At 36.7% G+C, this 19,261-nt stretch overlaps 1 protein-coding gene across 1 annotated transcript in view; it reads right to left on the bottom strand.

The window, feature by feature from the left end:
* Nucleotides 1-19,182, bottom strand: part of LMCD1 (LIM and cysteine rich domains 1) — a 64,657-nt gene extending 45,475 nt beyond the window's left edge. The window contains exon 1 of the mRNA XM_014053765.2: nucleotides 18,993-19,182. Coding sequence (XP_013909240.2) covers nucleotides 18,993-19,019 — 27 coding nt within the window. The 5' untranslated portion in view covers nucleotides 19,020-19,182. The remainder of the gene's footprint in view (nucleotides 1-18,992) is intronic.
* Between the last annotated feature and the right edge of the window lie 79 nt (nucleotides 19,183-19,261).

The following is a 19,261-nucleotide window of genomic DNA, read 5'->3' as shown; positions in this document are numbered from 1 at the left end:
TGACATGCAGCTGCTAGGACTTCCATTCCTTAACTTAATTGTTACCATAACAAATTGGACTCATAATGTCAAAAGCAATGTAACAGTAGAGGATTTTACAGAAAAAAAGGGGTTTTTCCCCAGGTTTTTCAAAGAGTTTCAGAGAGGTCTGAACTCTATCATCTCCCAACTGCTGAACACATTAGCAGAAACCAACAAAGACCCCCCACAGACAAAGTTACTCCAACCTTGTGATAGTTTGAATGAATAAATAAAATACACTATTCCTAACATGAAGCAACTGATGTGAAACAGATTCAGAAAGTGTTGTTATTGTAATCATGATTTTCTAAAATCTCTAAATCCAGTCGTGAGTTTCTTTTGATGAATGGCTTGCCATATTCAATCGCTAATCCTCTCGACTGAAAGGATTCCCAAGGCACGTATCTCAGGCAGATGAATTTGTTCCAATGTTCACCATTACGCAGAGCAAGTCCATCAAAATCCTGCTGAAAGACTAAGGCAACTCAGGCATAAAATACAAGGGCAATAAAAGGAAAGGGCAATCATTCATACAAGGTTGCTTGCTGTAGCTTTTCATAGCACAAGGAAAGCCTTGGAAACATGTCCTCCCCCCCACTTTGGCAATTGAACCATGGACATTTGTTTCAAGAGAATACTAAAAAAAAAAATCCATTTTATTTTTATGTGTAGCACTATTTGAAACTTGAATATACTTAAAGTCTCTTTCTCTAGCTATGCCAAAAGTAATAATAGAAGCAATGCCCAACCTTCCACATTTTGGGTGCTCTCTACTGAACCTTAAATGGATTAAATTAAAGAAAGATAAATTAAAGATTGGGGGAGGTCAGCAGTTAAAGCTTGATAGCCCAGGTTCAACAGGGTGAACTCCTGTTCCTTGTCCCAGCTTCTGCCCAGATAGCAGTTCGAAAGCATGCAAATAAAAGTAGATTAATAGATACCACTTCAGTGGGAAGGCAGTAGCATTTTGTGTATACCTATGCTGTCCACATCACCATGGAACTGTCTTCAGACAATGTGGCTCCCTCAGGCAAGAAACGGAGCACCATGCCCTAGAGTGCGACACAACTGGACAGGGAATCCTTTACCTTTAAAGGTACTTTTTTCAAAAGACAACTAGACTTGTTTTTCCTTGAAGACATTTTGTGTCCATTCTTCCATCTTCCACCATTTGGTCAGAACTGAAGAAGCTTCTCAGATGAGAAGCAAAGCATCTTCAAGGAAAAACAAAGTCCAATTGCCTTTTCAAAAAGCACCTTTGGGACAACCATGACCTAGATGACTGAGAATCTCCACAGACACTACATTTAAAGGCGGATCTTCCATCCAACATAAACCGCAGCAGAAATGCTTCTGCTCATGCTGCATCTATTGACATTTTGGTGTTAATGCAAGGATTAAAACATAGTTTGGTGAAGTGGTGAAGGTGCTATCCTAGAAACCAGGGGACTGTGAATTCTACTCCTGCCTTAGGCCTGAAAGTTGGCTGAGTGACTTTTGGCCTAACTCACCTCACAGGATTGTTGTGGGGAAAATGAGGAAGCCTGAGGTATGTTCACCACCTTGAGTTACTTATAAAGCAATAAAGGCGGGGGGGGACTAGTAAATAAATACAATTAAATAAAAACAAATGTTGGGCTCTTTATAGCAACTTGCTACGTGTCAATAAAGAGGCTTCTTGATTAACAAAGCTTCAATAGATTACAGTTGGCTTTTTTATAGACTAAACTGTGCTATCCAGCCTATTTCAGTAGTTCAGTTATACCATAAAAAATATCAGTGATGAGCTGGCAAGATTAGGAAGCTCACAAAATCAAATCCCGTAAGCAAAAGAAAAGTTACTAGACTTTCAATGACTCCATGGCAAGTTAGGATATTCCCGAAACAGCTACATCTGTTGTCCTATACTAACAGGAGATCTTTGTGTCTATCCTTGCTTGAACTTCTCCCTGTATTAATGAATACACATGGGCACAGTGTTCTAAAGTTTACTTTGATTCCAAGGTGAAAAATATGGCAGACCAAGTCTGGATAAAAAGCTAACAGCTTGCTCAAAGCTTCACTCACTGGGAGGGACAAAACCAGAGCAAATATTGGAGGTACAAACAGTTTCAACATACAATAATTTCATTCACTCCTAGAGCTTCATTCTGGCGAAGACTGTAGAGAATATTGTGAATAGGGCTGTAAAACGTTGTGGGAATACTGGAGGAAAAATAAACCCTCTTAGTCTAACCCTCCTCTCTTTTTTCAACCCAGGAGAAAAATGTGTAGAGTTTTCACAGAAGAAAGATGTGCAAACAGAATTTTAAAATGCCATTCTAAAATTTCCCATCCCATTGATAGGTATACACAGGAGATGGTACTGATGACAGAGGGAAAGGGAGGAAGACAATCCTCAGACAAATGTTTGGAATTAGCGTATGCTAAAAGATAGTCCCAAAGGTGCTTTTTCAGGAGGCTACTGGACTTTCTTGTTTTTCTTTCAAGATGTTTTGCTTCTCATCCAAAAAGCTTCTTCAGCTCTGACTGGATGGTGGGGAATGGAAGGATTCGAGCTACCATCCAGTCAGAACTGAAGAAGCCTCTTAGATGAGAAGTGAAACGCCTTCAAAGAAAAACAAGAAAGTCCAGTTGCCTCTGGAAAAAAGCATCTTTGGGACAACCATGGTCTGGATGACTGAGAATCTCCACAGAAATGCTAAAAGACAGCATAGTAAAAATGGGCTGGTAATCTATAAAAGTAGCATTTTATAGACATACTGATCAGAGGTGGTATTCAACAGGTTCTGACCAGTTCTGGAAAATTGGTAGTGGAAATTTTGAGTAGTTCAGAGAACCGGTAAATTCCACCTCTGACTGGCCCCACCTCCATCTATTCTCTGCCTTCGGAGTCCCTGTTCATTGGGAGAAAATGGGGATTTTGCAGTAACCTTCCCCTAGAGTGGGGAGGGAATAGAGATTTTACTGTATCCTTCCTCGCAACACCCACCAAGCCATGCCACACCCACAAAGCCACACCCACAGAACTGGTAGTAAAAAATTTTGAATCCCACCATTGATACTGATTGTTGATACTTCCTCTCCAGTGTATGAGATAACAAATCAATCTCATTGTGCTGAATAATTATCTGACGCTTCTTCCAAGTTATTTCACAAAATAACTGCACATATTTATTAAGTAGTTGCCTTATTCTGAATATCAAATACCTAGTTTGCTCAGCATAAAGTTTACAGGTATGATATTTTAGGTTTTCATCACTCCATGGTAGAATTAAGAGAACGTTTAAAGTAATGAACCTTCTTTTGTCCACAATAAGCTGTATTTCATAAGTATTGTCAATGCTGGGAGTGAGCAATTTTTAAATTAAAATTAAATTAACTTAATTAACATTTAAAAATTAAATTACATTTAATTCCTAGAGCCTCAGCTGAATACATTTTGGTTCATCACAGTTCTTTTTGCAGTCCTTTGAAAAGCTACCATTCATTATCTCAAGCCAGTAAAACTTCCCTCCATCTTTTCTAATCCTATCCAAGGAAAAAAGTGATTTGATTGAATTACCCGTGCTTATTTTAAACTATTTTTTTTTAATATTCTCCATTCTGTTAATAATACTTAAAAGTCCCATTACCAGAAATGTTTTAATTTTGACCCCAGAAATGTTTTATTTTTAATATAGTCAAATTCTTGCAACCTGCACTAATCAAATATCTTGCAAAATTGAACAGATTGGTAAATTGAGATCTGTTAAATATACTTAGGCAAATTCAAATCTTCTGACCCCTGGATATTAAAAGAAAATTTGACAAAACTTATGAAATCACATTTTGGCTCTACAGTATGTGATGTAAAACAGGCCAACACAAGTGAAATGAACCAACTTCTGGCATGTTATGTTTCGTATGTTATAGCAATATTTACCCTGTACAATCCTCAATAATTTTTTATGTATTGCTGATAAGGCAGTTGATTCCCAAGAATTAAAATATAACACTTTCTTTTTCTCTGTGAATACCCGCACAAGTACAAAATCATAGCAATTTCTTCCACAGCCTATGTTTGCTGTTCTTAGAACTGCACACTGCACATTGCACACAAAAGGTATTTAAAACTGAGAGCATAATGGATAAACTCCAGTAAATCTTAAACATTTAAATGAGTATCGTAAATTTTCAGTATTAGTTCCTATAATTTTGTGGAGAATATATGAATGCTTAGAATCACTTCTAGTCCAGATTAATTTTTAATCTTCCAGATAAATGTTTATGCACTAACCTTCCTCATCATGAACAACTGTAAATTAAATTCATAACTGATTTATTCCTGATGAATAAATGTAATGTTCTGATATGATAGCTATGTTGCAAGCAAATGCTACAGGATACAAAAACAGGCACTCCAACTGGAACAATTGTGGATAAAAATACAAAATACGGTTTACAGTTAGTCCTCAACTTGTGACAATTGAGCCCAAATGTTGTTAAGTGAATTTTGCCCCATTTTACAATTTTTTTGCACCACATTTGTTAAGCAAATCACTGCAGTTTTTAAATTTGTAACACGGTTAAGTGAACCTGGCTTCCCTAATGATTTGCTTGTCAGAAGGGCGCAAAAGGGGATCACATAACTCCGGGACACTGCAACCGTCATAAATGTGAACCACTCATCAAGTATTTGAATGTAAATCACGTGACCATGGGGCTGCTGCAATGGTCACAAGTGTGAAAAATGGCCATAAATAACCTTTTTTCAGTGCTGTTGTAACCCTGAACCGTCACTAAATGAATTGCTGTAAGTCGAGGGCTACCTGTACTGCCATAAATATTGTTTAGGAGCATTTGATTGGTTAACAAGCAAAACAAATTATAATTTGGTCACCCCAGTAATTCTGGCCATTGCTACCACAAGAAAACCAAAGCTCAGATAGCTGCCAAATGTCCTCCTGTGTGACAAAGTCATAACAACGCAAGAGTCTGTACTCTTCTAAGTGCAAATACTTGGCATGATGCCCTTTCCAACTACAATGTGTGAATTCACGATAAGGGAGAAAAGCAGCTTTTAAAAATAGAGCTGGAAGAATTTTCCAGTAACTGGATTTAAATGGATATTTTGGAAAAGGATCCCAGGCACTAAACAGATAAGAGAAAGTTAATGCAGGATATGTTTCAACTTGCTGGTAGCGATTCATTTCTCAAGTTTTATGTTTTTTTTTAAAAAAAAACTCTCCAGTTTTTCTGTGAACACTTCTATGCATGCTGCATTCCATTTTTGCTTTTTTAATACACTTCAGGGATGCGGGCATTGTTACTTTTAGGAATTCTAATTGGACATAATTAATTCTTTCTTTTTCTTGGTTGATAGCTGTAATTGCATTAGTTAGTATTAGGAAATTCTACACTAATAACTTCTTTTGTTGCTGTATGTAATATTTCAGGCCAGGGGACACATTTGGAATTTGAAGGTATGTTCTGGCTTGTGATATAAGATAGTAAAAGAGTCAGATTTCTCACAACACCTCTTTTACCTTCTCAAGATTATTTTATCTCTGACTTTTTCTCCTTTGAATGCATATTGGACCAAGTTCTGTCTCTAATGATTATTTAACAATGTCTAACTAATGTATAACTAATAAATGCCATAAAATGATTGTAAAAGACTGACTGTGAAGGCTTTTTCTCACAAGTTCAACATATATACCAGACGTTTGGAGAAGGATATTATTATTATTTGCACTTCAGTCTTCAACAAATTGCTTTTCCTTGAATTTTGAATAACTCACCAGCATATAATGAAAAAATTAGCTATTGAATACATCTTTTAAGAAGAAGTTTTGCTGTACTCTTAACTATTAAGTTCAATATAGCATTCACCAACATGGCTTCCAGATGTATTAGATCTGTAACTTCCAGAACTTCAAGTGAGCATGATGCTTGGGAATTCTAAGAGTTGATCTTCGGAACAGCTGGAAAACATCAGGCGATTTTAGTACAATGGTCCATGAAGGAGCCTATACACCCTATCTGAAACCTCAGTTTTCTATTCCACAGAAACTAGTATTTGGAGTGATTACCCATCCCTCAATAAAAACATAACAAGTATTACTGTGTTTCCCCGAAAATAAGATAGGATCTTATTTTCTTTTGACCCCCAAAATAAGCACTTGGCTTTATTTTCAGGAGGTGTTATTTTTGAGATGCAGGAGGCAGTAAGTGTCGTCACCTCATGGCTGCTGCTGTGTTGCAATATTTTCAGGGAGGGCATATTTTCGGGGAGGGCTTATTTTAGTACAAGTTATTATTCAGAGAGGTCTTATTTTTGGGAAAACAGGGTATCATCTCAAGCGATAAACAAGTCCAAACACTTAATAGATAGTTTTTAGGGTTAAAAACTTAGCCCAACCCATTTTTTTTAAAAGGCAGAAAGAAAAGCTCTGTGTTTTTCAGCAACATTTGCTGTAACAAATACCAATTTTTCCACTTACCATATAAGTATGAGTATAAGACACACCTTTTTCCCTCAAAAAAGAAGCTGAAAATCTGGGTGCGTCTTATACACTGAATACAGCATTTTTTTGCCTCCTGAAACCCCACACCTTAACAAAAATAGCCAGTTTTTTGCTCAATTTTACCACCACCCCCAGCCCCCAGGAGCACTCTATAAGCTTTGTAAAGGCTATCCATGCCCCTTTTTTATGAAAAAACGGGCCCATTTCTATGAAAAATGGGCCATTTTGCTCGTTTTTGGCTCCTCACCGCCGAGGAGCAATCTGCAAGCACCCTAAAGGCTATTCATGCTTTTTTTGGGGGGGGGGAATAGGCCCATTTTTTTCAAAAGCAAGTCATTTTGGGGAGGTTTGCAGAGTGCAAAAAACTTCTTTTTAATAAAAAATTTTTATTAAATGTTTTGATCTTTAAAAACAATAGGAAAAACACAGCAAATTAAAAAAAACACAATAAGACAAAACAAAACACAGAACATACATACCAACATACACTAATTTTACAGCTTTCTATATCAGCTTTCCATCTTAGCTTTTATAATTCTCCCTTCTGCATTGCCTTCCTCTCACTATAACCTTGTTCTATAATGTAACAAACATAGCATTAACATTTATAATAGTATTCATTATTTATATCTCCATATATTTGTATTCTCTATTTTCTGTCTTGGCTTCTGTTTTCTAGGCACTTGTACCTTTTATTTCATACTTTATAGAAGTCCGATTCTTCTCTTTCTTTTAGTTCTATTGTCATTTTATCCATTTCTGCGCATTCGAGTATTTTCCTGATTGTAGTTTCATCTGAGGGTGTATTGATTTTTTTCCAGTTTTGTGCAAAGGCAATCCTGGCTGCAGTGATTATGTGTATGATTATGTATTGAGATTGTTTGTCCATTTTTTGATCCAGTAGTCCTAATAAGAATACTTCTGGTTTGAGTTCTATTTTTCGCTTAGTAATTTCTTCTAACCACTTCCGAATTTTGCACCAGATCTTGTGTCTCAATGATATTTTCTTTCATAATATAGTTAGAGAAAAAAAAACCAGATTATATCTATTATTCTGGAATGCATATGCACGCACATAAACACCTTTATTTTTGGCCAGAAATAATAGATAGGAATATTACATTATCATACCACTATCTCCCTCTTTGCTTCACACATCACTATTCTTCCCTTCCCCCAAACTTTGGTTTCAAAACAAACCAATGTGAGAAGAGGATGATCGGCAAATTGTCCTGTATATTCTCTACATAATCTTTGACTTTAAATAGGAAGGATGATTACGTTTTTCCCCAAAATTATTACCTGCAAAATTGAACAAGGAGTAGGTTGTCTTTCATTTGTTGAGACTAGATTAATAGGAAGATGGAGTTAAAAGGAAGCAAACAGGCAGGAATTGCAAATAATGATATATAAATCTCTCTCTCTCTCTCTCCCCCCCTCCAACTCTGGAACACCTCGAGCAATTTCAACCAAACTTGTGTGTCTTTTGTTAAGATACAGCCTGTTGTGCCTTAAAATGGATTCTACTGTACTGCCATAAAATGGATTCTATTGTACAGTGCAATGGAGTTGCCATGGTAATGGCTTCACAGTACTCTACAAGGGGGCTCCCTCTGGTAAGGGGGAAAATCCAACATTAGAAATTATGTTTAGTCTGGCCCAGAGATGGCTTGCTACGGGTTCACACTGGTTTGAAAATTGTGACTGGGTTGCCAAACTGGTAGGGACGGCGGGCTCGCCACGCCCCTGAACCGATTCACCGGTCGCTGCGGCATGGGTTTTTTGGGACATTTTTAATGTTCTGCACATGCACAGACGTATTTACAAGCAACTGTCCATGCGCATGGAGCAAATTTCACACTCACCGAACCAGCAGTAATGCTGCCAGAAAGCCACCTCTGGTCCAGATATTTTCCCTCTACAAATACCCTGACAATACCAGGTTATCAGCTAGTAAGTATATATAAGTGCACACTTGCTGAATACAGATTCTTACAACCTCTAGGTATACACATATTTTTGCCTATGTATGACAGTACTCTTATGTAAAACAGAACAGTTGTATTTATATACCCATATGGAGAGATCAAATGCTTTTATAATAGAATGTCTTAATTTCAAGGCAGTTTATTTTAATCAGTGGTTACAACTATTAATTATTTTATTCCTTCCAAGCCAACAGAATGTTGGAAAGAAATAATGTACACTTTGTCCATTAGGCTGGATGTAACTCTTTGAAAACTGAAGAGAACAACATTTATTACAGGAGAGTTACATTGACTTGAAAAATGGGCCAGATGTGCCTAGAGTCTGCAGATTATAATATATATATATATATATATATATATATATATATATATATATATATATATATATATATATGTGTGTGTGTGTGTGTGTGTGTGTGTGTGTGTGTGTGTGTGTGTGTGTGTGTGTGTGTATATATGTATATAGATAGATAGATAGATAGATAGATAGATAGATAGATAGATATAGATATAGATATATATATATAGATATATATATATATAGATATATATATATAGATATATATATATAGATGCATTTCTATGGGAGAAACAGATGTAGAGTTCCTTATTTCTTTGGTCCTGTGGTTTTTTTTTTTAATATGGCCTCTACTCTGTAAATTTGTCTATAACAAAATATGCATAAATGCACACGATTCTATCTTGTATACATTTTAGTGGCAGCAGACAACTCCTAGATGAACAAGCAGGGAAGTTGGCAGCATAAGGGAATTGTGTGTTTATGATCTTGTTTGATCTTGTTCTTTTGGAGAAGAGAAGTGGTGTCAAAATTCAAAGCTGACTTCTTTTTAATAGCAGGCACTGAAAGAATCACTCAGATTTTTATCAGGGATTGGATTTTCATAATTAAAACTAAACAAAGTTAACCAGTAAGGGGATTTTCCCTTCTCCAAATGTAATACAAAGGTTGGAAATTGTTCACTTTCACTGAATGCTCAAATTAGATATACCAGATAATTTAAAATTTTCTCAGGGAGGTGGGTGTTTTTCAAGTAGCCAGGCAGCAATCTCATAAGCACTAAGGAAATCAAAGTGATAAATGGTTCCTATAAGAGCACTTCAAGCCTTCTAAAAACTGAGGGACAAGAGTACAAAACGCAGCAAAATATCTTGGAGTTATTTAGCACAGCTGACTTGGGCATTACACAAGAATAAACTTCACCTAAACTAAGAAATATTTTTACAAACTTAAAAAAACCAAAATCCTTAGAAATGTACTAAACCTGGAAATTGCTCAGCCTATACGAGCATTGAAATAAATCATATCTTCTTGGTCTGTGCACATCTCTAACATCTATTCAAACTCCACTTGCTTCTAGGTTTAAGACACGTAAGGTGAAATATTTTGCCTCCATTTGTATTTCAGTCTTCTCTTGACAGATTAGCTACATTTAAACATTGCTACATAACTTGATAAAGGGGCCATTACCGTGAATTTCAAATTGTGATTATTTGTTTTAATCCCGTTTAACTCCTGTGCTTATTTGTTTTACAGCCCACATGGCGAGGGGGAAGCAATGAGTACCTAATGGAGACAAAGGAGATCCCAAATGTCTTTGAAATAATACAGTTTTATCAACAAATCTGGAATTGGGCATCATGTTTATTCAAATGACACCTAACCCCAACTTTATTCCTGAAGGTAACTATGACATCGTTTCCCCAAGATTAAAACCCAGTCGGAAAATAAGCCCTAGCATGATTTTTCAGGATGCTCGTAATACTGTATAAGCTCTACCCCAAAAATAAGCCCCAGTTAAGATCGTCAGACAGACAGATGCATTTAGAACCGTATTTTCCCCAAAATAATACCTAACTGGAAAATAAGGCCTAATACATCTTTTGGAGCAAAAAGTAATATAAAACCAGGTCTTATTTTGGGGAAAACATCAGTGGTGGGTTGCAGGCGGTACGCCCCAGGACGGGTGTATCAGAGCCAGGCCGGAGCACCAAATACCGCCCACCCGCCCGCCCTCGCTTACTATCCTTTTACACCTTCAGCACCTCTGTGCACGCGCACAGCACATACAGGGACTGTGCGACACTCCACTGAGCAGCTGGAGTATCATGGAGGCTCACAGAAACGCCAAGATGCATATGCACGTCCATGTGGATGCCGGCAAGCCCGTTCCAACCATACCGGTTGGAACAGAATCCCCAACCTACCCCTGGGAAACATTGTAACTTCCAGTACTCAGTATACCTATGCAAGAACTATTATATTTGATGAACATTTACCTGAAAGGAATATCACCTTCCTCAATTTAAGAACCTTCCCTCCCAAGAATAGTAAGCAAAAACAAAAAAAGTTCTAAGACTAGAAATAGGATGGTATTGATGGAAGTGGAGGAAGCAGATAGAAGTTAAAACTCTCTTGAAGGCTGAAGAGATCTGTTATTTTTCTTCCTTCTCATAATCCAGCTCTTAGATATATTTCTCTTAACCTTCTCTACTAAAATGACAGATGTCATATTGACTATGGAACACCCCATAACAACTTTATGTGCTATCTATGTGTCTCATTCACTGTGCTGAAGTCTATATTATTTCACTCTATCCTTTCATATAAAACTTACTTATAGTGCTTAATGTTCTTCAGATCTCTAAAAAAAGATAAACACACTCTCAAGTTAAGCTTGACTCCTTCAAATGAGGAGTAAAAAAATCATGCAATATTCTTAGAAGTATTAATGAAGTGGTTTGCACTGTTTTCATCCAGAATGTGTATTTGACTTTCCAGTGTAGCCAACACTGGAAAGGGTTGGAATTTCCTCAGCTAATAATCACATACATATTATGAGATGAAAACCCAATTTTGACAATTAGACTAACCACTCCATAGAACTTTATTCCATGGCCTTTGCAGCAAAGCCAACTTTTATTACATTTGATTCATACAGAAAATTAAATTTGGCATGTCTTTCTGTACCTTCTTTAACAGACTATATCACTGGAAGATGCCATTGATAGCATTCCTCTGTGGCTATTCCTGCAGTAACAATTTAAGAAGCCCCAATCTCGTTACTGAACAACAGAACAGCAGAATAAGAGTTGGAAGGCACCTTGGAGGTCCATTTAAAGATGCAAGCTATTTAATATTCCCAGGGAGGCAAATTGATAGTGGTGTAATAATTGGCATTAGTATAAAAATGGAAGGATCGGGAGGTAAGATGAGCATCAAATTTCTCTTCTCTAGGACATACATATTAATGCTCCTGTGCTGGAGTAGGCCAACCTTTTTTGCACTGAATGTACCCATGAAATTATGCTGACTTGAAGAACAGCCACATAATTAGCCTATCCCAAAAGCTAGCTGCATAGAGACCACATCACATTATCCTTGAAAGTATTACAGTTTGCAAGTTAAAGCTCATAAACAGAGTTCAAAATTCTCTTTGCACAACAGGCTAATCAGGGTTACCTATTCCTGGTTCACTGAATTACTCAAATTGCAGGGATCTGTAGAACACACTGAGTCACAAACTGGCTGCTTTAGCCTACTGTGTTATACAAACCCAGCTACAGCCTGAATTTATGAAGCCAAGATGCAACACAAAGCCAGCTGTGGAGCTGATTTTACGGCATAATCATTTCAAGTCTGACTATTAGAGTACAGGCTTTAAGAACTCCCTATGACAAGTTTCTCAAGCCAACTCTCACCCTGCTCTTCATTCCATTATGGTGGCGTCCAGGTTATTTTAACCCAACACTAATAGTACTCCCATTACTGTTTACCTAGTCATTTGATGTTTAGGATGCCTCTCATTTTATTTGGATAAAGAAGGTTGCACACTCCTATTACATTTACATTCTAGACAGTATTTTACGGCATCATCATCTTCTCTTTGGAAGCAAAATTCCAACTTAGCTTCCACTTTGGTTACATTAGTTCAATTTTCCACACGGATGACCTTGTATTGTCCCCCTCTAAATATCAGATCTGTAAGATGCCCACTTTCCAAAACAGTACTAGACAAATGTAAAAAGCTCTATTAATGGAAGAAAAATGAAATTATATTGTTAAAACCAAGGACTTAAACTCTTCCTGTATAGTCTTTATATAAATATGCATTCTAAGTTACATATCTCCAAATATCAACACTTTTTATAATCTTTGTGTAAATTTGCTATCCAAGTTATATAATGTTCAAACATCAATGCTGACTCAAAAGCAGTTGCATAATGATTATTTGAAGTTATGACTGAAAAAAAAGTTACAGCCTATCCTCGAAAGTTACATCATCACTCTCAAGATCATGTGACTGCTTTTTGAATACTTGACAACTGATTACATTTATGACAATATCCAGTGTCTGAAGATCATGTGACCATGTTTTATGACTATTTTGCTGTTTGCTGGCAAAAATACCCATTGGATGAACTGGATTTAGATTGACGACTATCTGATTCACTTAAAAACCATTTTAACAATGGCTGTAGAATAGAGTCCAGGCATATGGTGATTTGGTGACAACCACAAGGACTTATGACCAAAATTCCAAGTTCTGTTGTGATCATAATTAGCGGTGTTCCTGCATAAAAGGGCAGGTTTCAAGGAGAAAACTAGTTTTGAAGGCTTTGAGGGAGAATGAAAGAGAAACTTGGGAAGGGAGGAGAAGAAGAAATGGAACAGGGTACCTACATTTGGAATCCCTGAACTTAGATCCATGTTTCTGTTTCCCTTTCTTGTTCAGTCACTTCCAATATGTGAAGCGGCTTCTTTCTTGTGAGTGCTGGGGGAAAGTATTACAATGTAATCCTTTCTTATACAGACCAATGACCTTTTCACTGTCTGAAATAACCCCATTTAATTCGAGGCCAGAACTCCATCTCACAACTCCACAGCCAATCAGATGAGTGGGTCTAACTTTTTCAGCCAATGACAAGCAAATCATTCCCTCAGGTCCTTAGGCTTCTTTTAACCCTTTGAGCCGGTGGCAGGGTCATGCTAAGTTCCAGATGAGGAACACATTTACCATATCTGCTGTCTAGAGCTATTTTATCGGTGAAATGGGTAGCATGTAAATTTAATAAAGAAAATCTTTTTCACATGGTGTCTGACATGGAGGTTGAAACTCCCACATCCCTATTTCACCTTTCATTGGCTGGTTGATAAATGTACTGAAACAACAAAGTTTATTCATTAAGACTAAGGGGAAAGGGATGGATGGGGAGCCGGAAACATTATTAGATCTTTAATTCCAAAAATAAATTACTATCTGGATGGAAAGATGAAGTCATTGCTTTAATCAAATGTTTTATGTAATAAAAAATGAAGCCATGGTAACATTTGTTTGGTTTCCTCCAAAGGAGAAGAAAAGAACGAGGTGGGAACAGGAGGAACTAGCATGAGTAAACCTAGTTTGACTAAGGATGATCATTTGGGGAAATCATTAAAATACTTGGCCAGAATTATGCAATGGACATAATTATGCTTAGACAGTTGTACCAAAAATAAAAAAGGGTCCTTTGGTCACCAAAGGATTTGCATACCTTGCAACAGACAGTTCAGTAAATTATCAGCAATTATTACACTAAGGAAAATACAATGTATGAACCTTTAAAAAATTTTGGTAAATACCCATGTATATATTAAATAGCCATTTTTTTCTCCTTTTGTTTTATAAATAAATTTCCTACCAACTTTCTATGGGAGGAAAAGTGATCAGATTTTGTAGGGATAACAGTCCAAATGGTTCATTTTTGCTTTCAACAACAAGCCTTAAGAAAATATGTACATAGCTATAAAGTTTATGATTTGATAATATCCTGGTTCAAGAGGATTATATTGTTTTTTTTAATTTTCTTTTTCTTTCATTGTTTAATCCTTTTTAGACATTTGTATGTAAAACATTGTGTTAATTTCAATGGGAGTGGCATATAAGGCTTGTAAAATAAATAAAAGATGCAACAAATATGAAACCACACTGAGAAAACAGAAAAATTAATTCAAACAACAAAGCTGTTTTTAAAATGAAATTAAAATGTTTTTCGAGACATTTAAAAGTAGATCAGGATAATGACCCTATCTTTCCTTTTCTCTAGCTTATGCATTAATCATGTTTATATGAAAAACCTTAAACCAAACCAGCTATTTTAAGTTTTTAATACATGGCTTCGCAAATGTTGATGATGAAAAATTTCGTGCTAAGTTTTTTGCTCAAAATTGTAAACTACTAGTTAAAAATAAAGTGTTCCAATATCTCAAGGGTTGCCAGAAAAAGAAGGAGTCAAGCTATTCTCCAAAGGATCTGAAAACAGGACAAGAAGCAATGGGTGGAAACTAATCAAGGAGAAAAGCAACCTAGAACTAAGGAGAAATTTCCTGACTGTGAGAATAATCAGTGGAACAGCTTGCCTCCAGAAGTTGTGAATGCCCCAACACTGGAAGTTTTTAAGAAGATGTTGGATAACCATTTGTCTGAAGTGGTGTAGGGTTTCCTGCCTAAGCAGGGGGTTAGACTAGAAGACCTCCAAAGTCTCTTCCAACTCTGTTATTCTATTCTTGTCTGAAATCACTTCATTAGTTTATTCCTTTTAATATAGAGGGGGTATCTCATCTCTTATTGTTTCTTTTTCCTGCCTCTTTTCAGCTATTCTGGTCATTATTTCAGTTAATTTTATTACAGGAGTTTCTTTCCACTTAGCAACTTCCAGCAGGCTATGAAGTCAGTATTTATTACTATAGTAAATCCCTGGGGTGTTTGGATAGCTCTGTTCATATAATTCTCAGCTACTGTACTGGAAACTATTTTTGGTAGACATTTTGGGGTGATGTTAATGCATACAAAAATGTATTGGACCTGGCAATATTTGCATAAACTGTTCTTCTACAACCTTCTCTGAGTGCCTTAACCTGGCTTCAGCCACTTTTTCCTTAGGTCCCGAGAGTTGTAAATACAATGGCTGTGGATTTAATATTTTATTCTTTCATAATGGTAGCGTTTCATTTTCTTCACCCCTTACAAGACGCGTGTCAAACTCAAGGCCCAAGGGCCGCATCCAGCCTGCAGGGCTGCCCTGGAAATAGCAAAGGACCAGCCCACAGTGCCTCTGCCAGTGAAAATGGTGCTTGGGAGGGCCAAGAGCTCAGGGCTCCACAAGTGCCCCCAACATGAGTGATGTTGAGCTGGTCACTGACACTCTGGCCATACTCCCCACCCTTTCCGATGTCAACCACAACCACGATGCAACCTTCAATGTGTGTTTGGCACACATTGCCTTACAACTATGGATAACAAATGCAAAAAGACTAATGCATAGTTTCATCCTTCTGGTGATCAAACAGGGACTTACCCTGGCCATGCATGTATATTTTATCCAGTTAAAAGATGAAACCATCCTTTTGATTATCATAAATAATGCATCTAAGCTTGCAGACCTCTGGGAAAAAATAGCAGAATGAACATAGTTCTGTGAAGAGAAGAGCCAATGATTGCAGAATAAAGAGTAAACTGGCTCTCTGATAACCCTTCTCAGGACAAGGAGAGAACTTGAGATTGCCCATAAATGCTCCATAAAGCTGCTTGTGAGGAAACTGCAAAACAGTGGTCTTTAATGGGGTATCTTAGAACTTATAAAATGGTGATTAAAACACTTGATTTTAGAAAGTTACAAATTGACTATGAGTCCAAATAAATTTGAAATAAGATTTTGAAATTACTTACAAAGAATCATTCCTATGGGAAAATGTTTTTTTACAAAAAAACCCATAAGATTTTAACAATTAGATCACTAGAATAAGATCACTAGAAAGATTACAATTAAAAAGAACAATTGCATTCAACTTACAATTACAGAATGAAGTAAAGTATTTGAATATTAGACATATTAAAGGATATTTTTGATCAATGGATCCTGAAATTAATTTTAGAAATACCTTCAATTATAGATACCCTGTGTCTATAAGATATTATGGAAGAGAAACAAATTCTTTCTCACAAGACTGGGACCAAGTGGTTTGCCTCATGAACAGTAAGGAAAATGGTGTTATATTGGACATAAAAAAGAAAATGGGCTGATGTTTTAACAATTAAAAGGGATAATTTAAATAACGAACCATAAGAGTGGCCTGGGTAAATTTCCCATATTGTATTTACAAATGCAGCTTGTTAAAGTTTTAAAGAATTATGTTAAGTCAAAGAAATAATGGAAAGAGCTCAAGTTATACAACATTATTTGAAGTGAGTAAAAATTAAGATTAACAGTTAAAGGGAGGAATATAACATTGGTTTATTTGATCAAGGTTAAAATATGTCTGTTATTTCTTGTAACTCTTACAAGAACTTTTGCTGACACCTCTGCTGTTGAAATGATGCTTTATGGAATTGTTTATACATAAGAGAAATGGGAAGAAGACATTTTTTTAAAAGGTGATAAATTACTAAAATTTATTGTTTATATTTGTATAAAGAGTATGAAGATTACATTTTTCCTATTTCTCCATTTTCCTCTTTTGTCCACCTTTTATTCCTCCTTTTTCTCATTTTTCAGTTTGTATTAGTTTTTATTGTAATGATACTCTTCAATAAGAATATTGTAAATAATGTCTAGACATCTTATATTTCACTATTTTAGGTATCTTTATTCTGTATTTTTTTCAACTAAAGTAAGGAAATGCTACTTCTCTGGGAAACAGCTTTTTTCATGCACATTCCTATGCCTAATACTAACACTATTTGTAAGAACTCAAGTTGGCACACATCACAGAGATTTTATTGCATTTTGCTCCACTGCAAAGTGTTTTAATATATAAAAAGGAGTCTTGGGTTTAGCAAGGAAACTTGTTTCTGTTGTCTAGTTCTATCTTTATTCACATCTATCACTATAATCCTAAACCTAACTACATTTTTCTTTAACTTTACAATTTTGCATCCTTGGATTTCCATTATTACCCTTTGAGTACAAGCCCTAGATTTTTGGACTGAGATCCCGGCACAATTATTTGCAATGGCTTTCAAAGTTGGAGCTCCTTTGAGTACTAAATTCACTCTACTTAAATTATATTTTTATTTTTTATATTGGAGCCATGGTAAAAGTTAGGAGGCTTCTCCCCAGTCTCTCTGCTTTGGGAATAAGTTTTTAGAAAGCAGACTTACTTGGAAGTAAATTCCTTTTTTGCAGTTACTTTTTAACTCCTAGGAGAAAAGTGTTTAGCTGAATTGGCTTTTACAATCTGCTTGAGAAAATCAAATTACAGTTCATTCTGATTTTGGTTTATTTAGTGCCAACTTCTGTATGCTCAAACACCTTAGCCTATTGTCTACTTTGGGAACTGGCTTGGGTTGTTGGGTAAAACTCCCATTGTTTGATCATTACATAACATCTCTCACCACCAGTTGATATTTCTCTCATCACATACTTGATTCAACTACTGGATCTGACCTCACACCTGTCACACCACTAATTCCAATTCTACCTAAATTTTATTTCATCACCCATCCCTTCACTTTCCCCCATTCCCACACTTTTTTCTATCCCTCTTATACAGCTTCATTTGGGCGTGGTTACAAAAAGTGAACAGTGGGGTCAATGTCCTTCACTCTTCATATCAGTTGTGTTAAATGAACAGTTTCTCAGGAAAAGGAAGTAGGAAGCAGAGCAACACAGCTGTAGATCCTTTCATATATTAATTTCAAAACAATCCTGTGTAAAACTTAAACCCTCTGTTCACATTTCCTGGAAATGAAGCCCTAACAAACATAGCAAGACCAAAAGTTTGAGATTTAAAAAGGTGTACAGGATTGCAGCCCATTCCCGCAGAATTTCTTTACCGAGGATTATTGCATAAAGGGGAAAAGTAAAGTGAATATATGGGTGCATATTATAATGCCATATGTTTAATTCATGGCTTTCTATTCCCCATATTTCTAAAGGAAAACAGACTAAGATGTTTTAATAAGCCTAATTTGCATGATACATTTTGTAACCTTGGCTACATTCTACAAGCACTCCGGGAGTCCAGGAACCAGGTCAAAAGTCTAGAACTAAACAGACGACCAGCAGCTTCCATCTATTCATGGGTTACTGTTTTATAACATAAGCAAACTCAGGTAGTTGCTTCAAAGACTTAACACGTAGAAAAGACTGGCAGCGTACGTACAAGCTGCTGCGGTTACCTATGTTGACTCTCCCGGATAAAGTCTAAGGCAGTGCATTATAAGCTAGCTACTAAAAAGGACACTTTGGGCACCTCGCTTCTCAGATAACAACGGCAGCTCCTCAAGGAAGGTCCAGCTGCGCCGTTTTACAGAGGCTGGTTCAAAAAGAATGCCCATTGAGCGCAATGAGGTTTTCCTGCAAATGAACAGGTTCGCAAATATGAAAAAAAGCAGCTGTCCCGCTTTAAAAACTTTGAGGGAGAACGAAAGAGAAACCAAGGCTCCCTGGAGAAGAAACGGGGCAAAGTACCTACTTTTTGAATCCCTGAACTCAGATCCATGGTCCCACTTGCTTGCTTCCCTCCGTGTTCCTCCAGCTGAATCGGACCGCCACCAGCAAAAGCGCTTCGCTTCAGCGATTAACAAGCGACTTGTCTGTTGCGGGGTGTCAGGCGGAATTCGGATTCAGCAAGTACCACGAATTCCACTTTCTGATCCGGAGCGCTAATCTCCTGGCCGCCTGAGCGAAGTCCCTTTTATAATTGGAGCCCACAACTCCCTCTTACAGCGCCGCAGCCAATCG

Source organism: Thamnophis sirtalis, unplaced genomic scaffold (genome assembly GCF_051295495.1).
Source record: "Thamnophis sirtalis isolate CommonGarterSnake01/CBP01778 unplaced genomic scaffold, rThaSir2_p1.2 scaffold_3, whole genome shotgun sequence".
Lineage (NCBI taxonomy): Eukaryota > Metazoa > Chordata > Lepidosauria > Squamata > Natricidae > Thamnophis > Thamnophis sirtalis.
Note: the sequence above shows the minus strand (reverse complement) of the source record. Positions and strands in the feature narration are given on the sequence as shown.